Genomic DNA, 13,476 nt, shown 5'->3' with positions numbered 1-13,476 from the left:
CCCCATGTTCTCACTCATAAGTGAGAGTGGAACAATGAGAACATGTGGGCACAGGGAGAGAAGCACCACACACTGAGGCCTGTCGGGGGGTTGGGGAAGGGAGGGAGAGCATTAGGACAAATACCTAATGCATGCAGGGTTTAAAACCCCTGACAGGTTGACAGATGCAGCAAACCACCATGGCACATGTATACCTATCGAACAAACCTGCACGTTCTGCACATATATCCCGGAAGTTATAGGAAAAAAAAATTCCAGAAATAAATAGTTTGTAAGTTTTAAATTGCATACCATTCTGAACAACATGATGAAATCTCATGTTGTCCCACTCGTTCCCACTTGGGACATGAATCATCCCTTTGCCCAGAGTATGTCCACACTGTATGTGCTACCTGCTGGTTAGTCACTTAGATGTCTCAGTGACTAGATCAACCGTCACAGTATTGCAGGGTTTCTGTTCAAGTAACCCTTATTTTACTTAATAACCCTTATTTTACTTAACCTCGAAGTGCAAGAGTAGTGATGCTAACAATTTTGATATGCCAAAGAGAAGCCATAAGATGTTTCTTTTCTCTGAAAAGACATGTCCAGGAAAAAACAAGTGGTTTAAGCCATCTTCTAGGGGTCTTGGAACATATCCCCTGCAATTAAATAGGGGGAGGGGGGCTACTGTACTGAGAGTCTACATTTCTAAAAGAAAAGAATTAGTAGCATCAGAGAATTAGTACATATTTCCTTACTTAAGTGTAAGGTTTTCTTTTGCATAAATGCTGTAAGGCATATTGAGTGCACACAATCATGCTCTGAAATTCTAAATGTGTTTACACAATACGCTCTAAAAGTTAAAAACCTTAACTTCCAGGCTCCACAAGGCATGTGAAAGTGCTAGCTCAGATTTTCCAACATATCCATTCTTAAAAGTATCCACATGTATATAAGAAAAAGGGTGTGTTGCTGATATTTACCTGTTAAAAAGTCATTCGTTAGGGTTGATGAAACTTTTGTTATCAGAAACTGCATACACCTTGACAAAGTGGACTTATAAACTATCTTACAACTGTCTTCGGCGGTTTGTTACGTTTACATTTTATTTTATTTACTTTGTATTTTCATTTCAGTTTCAAGTTTACAGTTTTAATGACCTTGACAAAGAAAAAAATATGCCTTTATAGTCTAAGAAAAATTTCTTGGACATTTCTTCACTTGTTACTAAAACATGTCTTCAGTTAAAAGCAATTTTCTGTATGAGTTAGGTCTTTTCCTATTATTCATACCAGGCAGAGTCAGTGGCTTAAATATGGCCTAAACAAAACAAACCTTTTGCTTCTAAATATCATTCTCTCTACTTATAAAATAAATACATTACTGTATGATTTTCTGCATGATTCACAGAGGACCGCAATTCTATATTTAAAGTGAAATATGAATTACCATCAATATTAAAAGTACTAACTATAGTATATTTAGAAAATCTGATAGGATAGCATATACTTTAAAAAATTTAGAGAGTCATAAATGCCATGGTTTAAAAATACATTAATTATAAAGATAGCTTTCACTGCCTCTTAACTCTACTAAGAAATTATAACAAATGGACTTTTTTCTGCATAAAAAAGTTAGACATGACCTTCCTCTGTGAAACTCTGAGACAGGAAAAATTTTTATTTGATGTGTGTGAAGGCAGAAAATGAAACAGAAAATTACTCTTCAGGTTACTTTTAAAAAACATTTCTTCACATTTGAAAATCAGATTATCATCACTAATTTTGAACTTTTCTCTCTGTGCCTAAAATGCTTACTTAGTCACTTACTGAGCACCTCTACACTTCCCAGTATTGCCATTCAACCTTCCACAAATGATCAACCTAAAGCCCAAGTGAAACAACTTGCTGAAGTTCACAAGTACTATAAACAGTTAAGACTTCAACCCAGTTTGTTTCTTTTCAAAGCTCACAAAAATCCTTTCATCTACACCACATTGCATACTTAACTTTCTATATAATTTAAATTACTCTATCTTCCTACTATACAATGCATCTGATTATAAGAACTCCACCAATTTAATGGCAATTTTTTGGGAAAAATAACTATTATCACTTAAAGATAAAAACTGCTTATAGATACACAATTTAATTTCAGAAACATCAAAAAATGAATATATTAAAAGGCGAGTAACATGGCATGATGTACTTTATGTTTCTAACCTCTATCTACAACTTCTTATCACACCTAGGAAATATTCCATCAGAAAATCAAAAGTAGAATGCTTAACTACATTTGCTTTCAAATAACTCAATTCCATTAACTATCAGAGTTCATTCTTTGACTTTTCTTGGCTTAGATTTGAAGGTTGTCTTGAAGAAGTCTCTTAGTCATAAGCAAAAGAGCACTTCTTAAACCACAATATAATTTTACAAAGTTATGAACTAATGAACTAATTAAAATGTTTAATAAATTAGAGGAACCAAATTCCTCTCACTATATCTACATCTACAATGCATGTAATCTCACTTTGTTTTCTTGAAGCCAGGATTTAAGCCTTTTGTATTATTTAGGTGATTCTTTCACAATTGTGAGAATAGACTAGTTTAATTCCACTAGGACTATCTTTTCACAATGAATATGTCTTTCACACTCACACTACAAATAAAAACTGGAATAAAAATTTACATAATTAATACATTCCACACCACTTCTGAATTTTATAACAGTATGATCTATGATATATTGGTTGATTATATAACCCAATTTTAATATTTCAAATGCTGGGTTAACAAGGTAAAAATACTTTTATTAACTTTTGTAAAGCCGTAATAAAATGTCCTTTATCTTAACTCTCAGCATTTTAGTAGCTGGAATAACGAAATAACAAAAAATAAAAACACACACAAAAAATTTTAAACTAAAGGACAGTATGAGGTTTGTGACTTTTAAAAGACATTTATATGTATGGCACCTACTGTACTTTGATTAATTATCTCAGTTACGATTTAGTTTCTTATCACATACGGTATTCCACAGCATGCTATGTAAATGTACCAGGCCACATGCCACTTAGAAAATGGCTTAGTTTTTCAAGTTTGTAGTAAGCATAATTTAGAAAGTGGCTTAGTTTTTCAATTTTGTAAATTATTAATATAGAGAAAGATGGTCTATTTTTAGAAGTTCTAATCATTTTCCTTTCTCTGTGAATTTGATATTTAAATATATCAAAATATGTGTATCATAAACACTGACAAACTTATCTTAATAAATCATATTTTCAAAATGATTCTTCAGGAATATACATTTAATATATATTATATGATTCCCATGAAAACGACCTTAGGTTATAGAACTAAACAGATCAATACTGATTCCAATTCTATTAATACTATTAAGAATGACTAGTAAACAATCTATGTTTTACTGAAAATGATTACTTGATAAAAACATCGTCTAGAAATAGGTTTCAGAAAACACATCTAGGACAATCAAGTATTAATAAAACCACTTACTTGACCAGGCAGTAATGATGACTAATAAGCTCAATTTGGGACATAAATGTTCAGTATGAACAATACAACACTGTACTTTTTTTTTTTAAAGCAAAGTACCAACTATAATTAGTGGGATTTTAAGCAAATCATTATTAATAGTCCCAAACTACAGCACTCAATTAGAAACTAAGGGATTAAAAGACATTTATACAAACAATTTCGCTTGCCAAGGAACATGCTAGAAGCAATTAGCAACTGTCTGAACTTAGTTGAGGACCTTGTTCTACAGTACAGGATCAACTGGAAATCTGTGGGCTTTATCCCACCCACAAGGAAAGAGGAAATCTAAAGTTTAATACAAAACTAAAACCATCTTTGAGGAAAACCACATACCACAGTTTTAATTCTCTGACTTTTAGTAAGTCTACAAAACACCACAGATTTGTTTTATTTAATTCTAATATAGGACATAATACAGACAACCTTTTTTCCAGACTTTTTACATATCTGTATTAGTAAAAAGGCAAACCAAAACTCAGTAAAGCTCCATGAAGCACATTTTTGTAAGCTTTTGTAAGCTTGTCACACAAACGCTAAAGAGTACTGAATTTAGACAGCTAAGTGGTATACATCTTACCTAAAAATGACTTCTCTGTCAGCTATGTAAAATCCAGAAACTTAAAATTCAATCTAATGTCAGATAAAATCCCAGAGGTCAAATGAATAGTTAAAATATTAAAAAGTCCCTTTTTTATGGGTCAGTTATATGCTTCAAATTTTAAAGAACTTTAAAGGATAATTCATTTTAATTTTATATTTTTCATAAATTTCTCAATGCATAAAATTCAGACATTCAATTTCCATTATTACCAAGTTCAATTAAATGTGCTTGTTTAATGTATTGTGGCAAGATACTCCTGAAGAGATTGTTCCGTTCTTAAAGAGACACAATTCTCAATGACTGTTTTACTTGAAAATATATATTTATAGATGTTGTTTTGACATAGTTATAGAATTTATTTCAATGCAGAAAAGATAAAAAATAAACCAAAATTAAAAATGTCATATGTCCTCTACTTAAAGATTTTTAATACAAATGATTATTGAGAAGTATCACTTGCCTTAGCTAGTCTGTCACGCATTCGTAGTTCTAGAAAATCTTCCATAAGGACTTGGATGAAATTTCTATGCATATGAATTCACAAATTATTAGTACTCAAAAAATGTAGCCTATTAGAAAGATCAAATAAGAGTGAACCAAATACAAGTCTCCAAGCTAAGACAGCTCATCTTGTAGCACTCAGATAATGATCTGTCATGTATACTCCATGGCTTCTCACAAAACATAGCTTAAACAAAGATGAAAAGCTACAGTAATAACTGACATAGTCACGATAAAGTACATGACGGATATTTAAATCCTGAGTGGCATCTGTGAATACATGTGACCTGGAGGAAGCACTTTTAAAAGAAATATTTATACCTGTTCATTTAACCATGTTAAGACAAGTTATCTTCATTTTAAGTGTTTCAGCAGATACAAGCTGTTGAGATCTTTATCAAGAATATCCTGGAAAAGACTGAAGCACGTACTATGTCCTATTTTTTAAATTACAGTACTAAGTCTACTTTATATCTTACATGGCAATATACAATATAACATTAAAACGTCAATTTGTTGACATTTGACTGGGTTATACACATTGTATATTTGTTTTAAAATTCCAAAGAGTTAAATTTTAGCTTCAAAACTTTGTAAAAATTGAAGTTTTTAAAAACTAGGTATAACAGTAGTTCTTATTCCTAACTGCTCATAAAATCACCTGTGGAAGTTGTAAAAAATACAAACGTCAGTCCTCATCCATTCTCTCTCCTCTTCCTGAACAATTCAGTTTAAAAGTTATCAGATGATAAACAAAGTAGGTATCCATGCGGGTAGGAGTAGAGGGTGACACGAGATTGGTTTCATATCAGGAGAGTAATGATATAAGAGTATATATTAAGGAAAATGGGAGCCAGTTTTCTGTCGGAGAGTTATTTACAAAGGAGTTATTTACAAAGATGAAAAGGAAGAAAATTAGTTTTCAATGTCTATGAAAACAAAAATACAGATATAAGTGTGGCTGTGTATGAATACATATACCTACATCTAGTCCTTTGCTTTTTCTACTGAGAAGAACCAGGAAGAGCAATATCCCCGTAACAATGACCACACCAGATCTTGGTTTCGAAATACCATTTTCCACTAAAAGGAACCTGGGCTCCGTGGAGAAACAGCTGATTCCAGGAATGGAGATAGAGACAGTACAAGCTGAGCCTGGAAGACCTTCCGCAAGAAAGTACTTGAAGATTGGTAGAATCATGTCAAAAGGATATAGAAGGCAGCTTGAAGTGGCTTTCATTAGCCGAATTTGTAGTAATTTGAAAATAAAAATAAATAATAACATTCGATATAACCCCACTGAATAAAACAGAAAATGAAGGTTTGATGAGGAATAAGATATTTTTACATAGTCTCAAGGTTCCTCCCCAGAAATCACTAATTAATTAGAAAACTGGCAGACAACTCCTAAGATACAACATCATTATCTATAATTCAAATCAAAATTTTGTGTAGAATGCACACAACATCACATCTGTGGTATTCTTATCAAAGATGCATAATGATATAAACCACAAGAAAATATTTGAAAAATACACAGTGAAATACATTCTACAAAATAAGTGCTCTGTAAATTTCAAAAGTCACAAGCTAATGAAAGTTAAGGAAAGACTAAGGAACTGTACAGATTCAAGGCAAAAGAAATATGAAAACTAAATGTAACCTGTGATTCTATACTGAATCCTTTTGCCATAAATGACCTTACTGGGATTAATAGCCAAATCTGAATGAAATCTGAGGATCAGACAGTAATAATATATCAGTGTTAATTTCCTAATCTGGCTGAATGAAGAAGAATGAAAAAACACTGACATATTTCAAGCAGAGGTATGATAAATACATTTTCAGAAAGCTATTTTTGATGATGCATATCAATAGTAAAAACATTTGAAGTATGCACCTCAACATAAATATATATGTGTGAAGTTTTATTTACCTGTTCTATAGGACTAGCATATTTAAATCATGAAAATACACTCAGACATGAAAATTAAGATAGATGTTATATAGAATTAAGCTAATTTAATGGGTTATTTTGTATATCTACTGTGGTGCAAACACTTCATTTAGAAGCCTCTAGTAAGCAGAATGGATAAAAAGGGGAAAAGTCTGGCATACCTATTTAGATAGTTTCTAAAACAGGAAGAACCATAATAGAATGAGAAGAAGTGAAGCACCAAATCAAGACAGTAGTAGTGGAAAAAAGGAGCAAAGAGCAGACTGGAGAAATATTTAAAGAAGAAAACTTTCACAGGACTCAGGAAGTGATTTGCTATGTGAGATAAGGATGGGGAAGGCTTGAAGATGATTCCAGATATGTGACTTGGGTAAATGGATGGAAGAAGAAATGAAGGAAAAATAAGAGAAAAGTTGAGGTTAAGAAAGAAGAAAATACATTTCTTTTCCAGGCATGTAACATTTATTAACAATAGGATTTTCACAACACAGTAACGAGCAAGGAAAAAAAGCCCTAATGCAGGGTGACAGGTAGCAATGAACTAGCTCCACTGAATATAAGCATAGTGCACTGACTGGGTGGCTGCTGTCTTAGTCAACGGCTTTGAAGCATAGCCTATTGGAGAAGGTACGTTTTGTGTAAGAGTGTGTGTCTCCGTGTATTTGTATGTGTGTATATTTGTGCCTCCATGTAGGTACATACATGTGGATGTTTATATCCATGTAATTGGCTATTTTTTATGAAACTCAAAATGACTACTTAGGTTTATGAAGAGTTGATGAGACAGAGAAAGTCTTATTATGCCATACTTCATGGGTTTGGGTAGAATAAATAGTCATTATTCTTCTTTAAGGTAAATTGTTATTAAATCATATTATTAAAACTAAATACTTAGGTGTAATTCAGCTTTCATGTGCTAAAACAAAAAATTATGAATTTAGATATGATGAATCTTATTAGACTCATGGAATTTCTACAAAAGTAATAGGCAGGGGTAAAGATAGAAATGTTTGCCCTCATACAACTACGTATCAAAAACTTGTTACTTGAAAGACAAAGTAATACATAAATAGCTGCTGACAGTATAAATAGCAATATTTTAGAGTTTCACCTGATCCACAAAATTTAGACAAAATGTTAAAGTGCAATTCATTTTTCAAGCAAATATTTAACTATACACCCTTGCTTTGTATTATCTAAACTTCTAGGCAAAACAAATAGGGAGTCAAAATTTCAAATAAAAGTGAAGACTTGTTGGACTTAACAACATGACTACCACAGAGAAAGAAGTTGGAGACATTTTACCATCTAAATTTATTTGCGATTGATTACTTCCTTTCTTATGGCAATATGTATTTCTCTTTTAGCTTTTCATTTCATTAAAAAATATGAACATGGCAAATAAACCCAGGGCTACCTAGCAAATAATATTCCACCAAAGCAAACGTAGGAGAATAAAGGATAAGCAAAGCATATGAACTTTCATTCTGGGTTTCTTTTAAGCCCTAAGATGTGACTAATTTTCTTGACTCAGATGTTAATAATATACAGCTTTCCTAATGTAAAAGCTTCTGCAGCATTCACTGAATTATAAAGCATGACATTATCTATCAACGTTTTCTTCTTAGGCTCTAATACTAGCAAACATCTTTCAGAAGAAAATGTAAACAGAAATTTACTACCACTGGACATGAATGGAAGTCTTCCAAAGTAAGAAAAACAACTGATGCAGCACAAATATTCAAGGGAATCAATTAAGTCTCCATATGTTTCAGCTTAAATATTATATTAAATTTAATTTTTCATTGGAAAATAGTAGTATATTAATAGTCATATAAGTATAATGAAAATACGAATCCATTTCACTGTTGTTTCATTCCTTAAAGTAAACTGCTGTGACATTCCAAAATTAGAAACCATATTTTATAAAATTTTGAAAATGTTAGTTGTTTATATTGGTATTCAACCACAGGTCAAACATAGTACAGCAAATACAAAGCAAGTTTTCTAACAATGTGCCTTCCTAATGCATTTCCACTCAGAGTCCAAAGACCCATTCTGTGGTAGAGAAGAAAACAAAACTAAAACCTTATCCAATGGCTACTGGCACGTATGGCATGTACAAAATGTATGCTATATTTTAAACGGATCTGAAATATGCCCCCTTGTCTTTTCAATGTTCATTTACAACATTACTATATCACCTAACACTTAACATAATACTACATATTTATAGTATTATCAAGCCTTCTCAAAAGAATATATGTAAAAAGGTATATTTTAAAAAGGTGAGAAATTCTATTTCAAAAATTGATTTCCTAACTTGTTTGTCGGGGATAGGAGAAAATCCCAAACAAAAAATGCACTTAAAAAAATTTATTAAAGAGACTCATAAGACAACTATTTAAACTCTCTAGTGTTTCATTATTTTTACATTTAAATAAAATTTTAGGAATGTATTTTTGAACTATGCAATAAAATCTTTAAAATTAAATATGTTCTCTCTTAAATCTAGACCTTAATAAAATGCCTGGAAAATAATTCTTGCTACTATATAGTTTACAATTTTAGGTTAAAATGCTTGATTATTAAATAAAATATACACAAATATTATATTTTAATAATCCTCATACAAATATGTATAATTTTTTTTTTTTTGAGTCGGAGTCTCACCCTGTTGCCCAGGCTGGCATGCAATGGTGCAATCTCGGTTCACGGCAACCTCTGTCTCCCAGATTCAAGCGATTCTCCTTCCTCAGCCTCCCAAGTAGCTGGGATTACAGGCACTCGTCACCATGTCTGGTTAATTTTTTTGTATCTTTAGTAGAGACAGGGTTTCACCATGTTGGCCAGGCTGGTCTCGAACTCCTGACCTCTTGATCTACCTGCCTCAACCTCCCAAACTGCTGGGATTACAGGCGTGAGTCACCACACCCAGCAAAAAATATGTAAAATTTTAAATATTCTGATATTTTTAAAAAGTTTAGTTTCTTTCTATAACCAAATGTGTTTTTGCAGTTTTTAATAGACTTTTGCAGAAGGCCTCTGTGGTAAGCTGAAGCAAATCATTTTAGTTAATGATAAAAGAATGTTTCTGATTACATGATCAAATTTAATTTACTCTAGGACTACAAAAATCATTTAAGTAGCATTGAAGAAAGATGGCTGGATGTCCATAATACAATAGATAGTTAATTTTCATCATCTGTTTTGAGAAAGAAAACTCTGATTAATCTACAGTTGACCAGAATGTCTTCATTCAAATGTATTCAGTATTTCTGCCAAATGAGTCAAAATGAGTCTGGCTATTTACTTACTCATTTTAATGAACCACAAAATAAACTACAGATTACTACAATGTAAGTTTAGAATGTTAATATTAAAAAGACATAATTTTCAAATTGATTTGGGGGTATAATCTATTACAAACAACCTTATTAGAAATTTCATTCTTTTTACTCAGCTAAAATAAATATCAGAAATAAGATTTAGGATGTGAACACTAGTTTTTTCTTTTTTTAAAGGAATAGATTCTATAAGATATTACAATATATTAATATATTATATTTTAAAATAAAACATCTGTAAAATTCTATTTAACTGGTTATTCTGTTAGCTAATATAATTTATTATGACTCAGGGTGGAATTTCCCTGCCATTCTCAAGTGTGTTAAATTAGCAAAGAGTGATCTGTTTGGGCTATTGGAGCACTATTTAATATTTTACAATAATAGAGAATACATTAAACAACTACATATTCTGTAGAGAAAATTCACATAATTTAGTAGAGTTGTTTTTTCCTTAATTTAAGAGCAAGAAAATAACCATAGCAATATATTCTTAAGGTGTACTGGTTAAAATGTTGGTCCTTCATATTCCAATTATCTTTAAAGAAGCTAATTGCGTGACATGGGAAAGCTATCAAACGGAAGGGAAACAATCCCTTTTCTTAAAGACTCCTCCCCTTACCTTGGAAGATGAAGAATCACATTCCTGACATATCCATCCATAACCTGTTTGTTTAGGAGACTTTTTCAAAGGAGGATCCAAACAGCCAAAATGGTAGCAGAGTCTGCATTCATCACACCTGCAGGGCAAACAGATTTATAGGTAGTGTATCTAAATAATATAAAAACCATCTACTTCAAAGACAAAAAGACAAACTATTGTATATTTCAACTTCAACACTCTTAATTTTATCCTTGGCTCACAAGATCATTAAATTAATGATGATGATAAAGGCAAACTAAACCTGAAATAAATGTTTTAGCAAAAACAAAATACAACAGCAATAAAATCAACAAACAAAACAAATATTTAGAACACTGACAGCAGAAATATTAAGAGCATATGAATGAATGTATATGTATAATCATGTGTTCAAAACAACCACAATAATTTCAATTGTGAACTTAAAGAAATAATCATTTGCCCATTAAATCACTTTAAAGTATTTAATAAGATACATATATAATTCAAGGATATGAATCCAATAAAATACATTTTGATTATTTAAAAAATTTTTAAACTCAGACATTCTACTAGGCTACACTGGGTTGCAATCAATGCTATACGATTTGCACCTGATTTCTCTCTTTCTTCAAGTTAAAGTAGATTGTAAGTGAACTTTCTAACAGTTGCAGCATGCTAACACAATCTACAGCAAATAAAAATAACCTTTACATGTTAAATCACAGAACATTTAAATATACAAAGAGGTAAGACACTACCCCAATAATTTAGTTTTATTCTCTCAAATTTACCTGTCACTTTCTTCAGACCATTTGGTTTTACAAAGTACTTCCTAGTACATTTAAAAACTTACAAATGTTTTGATAGTGTCTTTGCCACCTATGATGTACAAAATCTAAGAAAACTATCATACCTATTCTTCGTTTCAGACAATCTCATCCTGCTGACAATGAAGAAAAATCTGTATTATTTCAGTGCTTTGTAAAAAGAATTTTGCATCAGTTGGAATAACAAGACTAAAATTTAACAACAAATAACAAAGAGTATACATCTTATAGAAGGGATTGCATTCCTCATTTCATAGTAGTTTAAAAAAAATTAAACAATAATACTTTCTCAACCAATCTGTCAGATTTTCTTTATTGTTTATCTTTCACTGATTTAAAACTTCAAATGTCAAGAAATTTACAATTAAGAAACAAACCAAGGGGAAACTTTATAGAACATATATTACTCGAATAAAGTTAAAAACTACTATTCAATAACCTTTTAGGAAAAAAAGGGGGAAGAAGCTCTTCTTACATAAACAACACACAAAGAAAAACAATTGACTTTAAGAAACCATCATAATAAAAGGGAGTGTACATCTACATTTTTAGTAGAAATTTCATATTATGCTACAAAAATCCAATCTTCCAAAAACTCATTTGGGGAATCAAGAGTTGCAGAAAAGTTAAGCAACTTAATAATTAAGTTACTCAGATATAAAGAAGTTTAAAATACAATTGAATGCCCTAAGTTTATGCATTTCTTCCTCTACAACTTTCTCCTTATGAAAAAAGTAAGCTTACGTACTTTTCCAAAAATCTTGTAGACTCAAGATTTTGAAAAATGCTTACTATGATAGTTCTAGCTACAGGAATAGATAAAATCAAATAGCACCAATAGGACCAAGAGTACTTTATTTACTATGACAATATCACATATCTAAAAATATATTTAAAAGCAGTTAAAATGTTCAAATACCTGTTGTTCTGGCATTAAGAAAGAATAATAAATAATATAAACTAACTTCAAATGTGACATAAAGAGACTAACTGGCAAGCCCACACAATTTTATGCTCTTTCTCAATACAACATATTTACCTTTCATTAGACAAAATTTCAATTAAACCTATGGATATAGAAACCTTCAAAGTATAAGTATTTCTGAGTTTATGAGAAGGTTGAGATTTCTAAATAACTGAGAGCATACTCCTTCATACATAAAAATTAGAGTTTTAATCATCTTTGATGTGAAATTTAAAAATAATCACATTTCTTGTTTCATCAAATAAACATATTAAATATAATTTATATTTGTCATCTCAGGTCATCAGTAAAATTAACATACGCTGCTACATGTCTAACAGTGTGTCAGCCTTTTGTCCTTGGAATGAGGACCAGTAGTCGACTGTTCTATTTGAATTCTTGTATTCAATTTTTATAGATTTTCAGGGTCCTCATTTGCCTGAAAACTATCAGCCACTGCTTCCTGATACTGTCAGTGTGTTTGCTTAAGCATAAATTCCCCATTAACAATCTGTTATGGATTCAGAAACCAGACCACTAAAACTTACTGAGGCAATGTAAACTGACAGTAAAAATACACGAAAATGAGAATTTCTACTGAGTTAAGTAAATGGGCTCAATTTTGTTTGTTAACTATAGTCTTTTTTTCCTTAACTTCAGGTTTATGGGTAGTGCGCCATATAGTTCAGATTGCTAATAATCAAAGTTCTTAATGAAGTGTTAACATTTTCCTAGTTTACATCAATTTACTACCTAATTACTGCATATTTACTTTATAACTCTGTGTCATAATAATTTTCAAATTATGATTTCTAGTGTATAACTTGAGGCAACTATCATGATTACTGTGTATCACAATTCATTATTTATCACCTTAATGTACATAAATAATTCTTGTTGATATAGCTATGAAATTCCAGCTAATAAACCAAGAACAAGTTTGCTACATTGATACAGTTCCTATCTGTTGCTGATTTCAACTACTCGTACAATCAAATTATCTTTCAGCTCAAGAACTAATAAAAAGACAAGGAGATTTTATATGCTAGTTTATCAGAAGATAACAAATATATGCCATTTAAAAATGACCTAATCCTTACTGATTGATTCCTTCA

At 31.1% G+C, this 13,476-nt stretch overlaps 1 protein-coding gene across 11 annotated transcripts in view; it reads right to left on the bottom strand.

Moving 5' to 3' along the window:
- The window catches only part of PHF14 (PHD finger protein 14), a 200,478-nt gene that overhangs the window by 47,929 nt on the left and 139,073 nt on the right, over positions 1-13,476 (bottom strand). For 6 of the 11 annotated variants that reach the window (XR_004433291.1, XM_033194692.1, XM_033194697.1 and 3 more), the window contains exons 17-18: positions 11,484-11,513; positions 10,568-10,685 (exon numbers count right to left, since the gene is read on the bottom strand). Coding sequence is in view for 10 of the 11 variants with exons in the window: in XM_033194692.1 (XP_033050583.1) it covers positions 10,568-10,685; positions 11,484-11,513 (148 nt within the window). In the remaining variant the exon portion in view is untranslated. Of the gene's footprint in view, positions 1-4,592; positions 4,665-9,695; positions 9,804-10,567; positions 10,686-11,483; positions 11,514-13,476 lie in introns of those variants that run through there. The other 5 variants (XM_033194694.1, XM_033194701.1, XM_033194700.1 and 2 more) reach the window with 4 other exon arrangements.

This window comes from Trachypithecus francoisi, unplaced genomic scaffold (assembly GCF_009764315.1).
Source record: "Trachypithecus francoisi isolate TF-2019V2 unplaced genomic scaffold, Tfra_2.0 Lachesis_group4, whole genome shotgun sequence".
In the NCBI taxonomy this organism is placed as follows: Eukaryota; Metazoa; Chordata; class Mammalia; order Primates; family Cercopithecidae; genus Trachypithecus; species Trachypithecus francoisi.
This window is presented reverse-complemented; position numbering and strand designations above follow the sequence as displayed.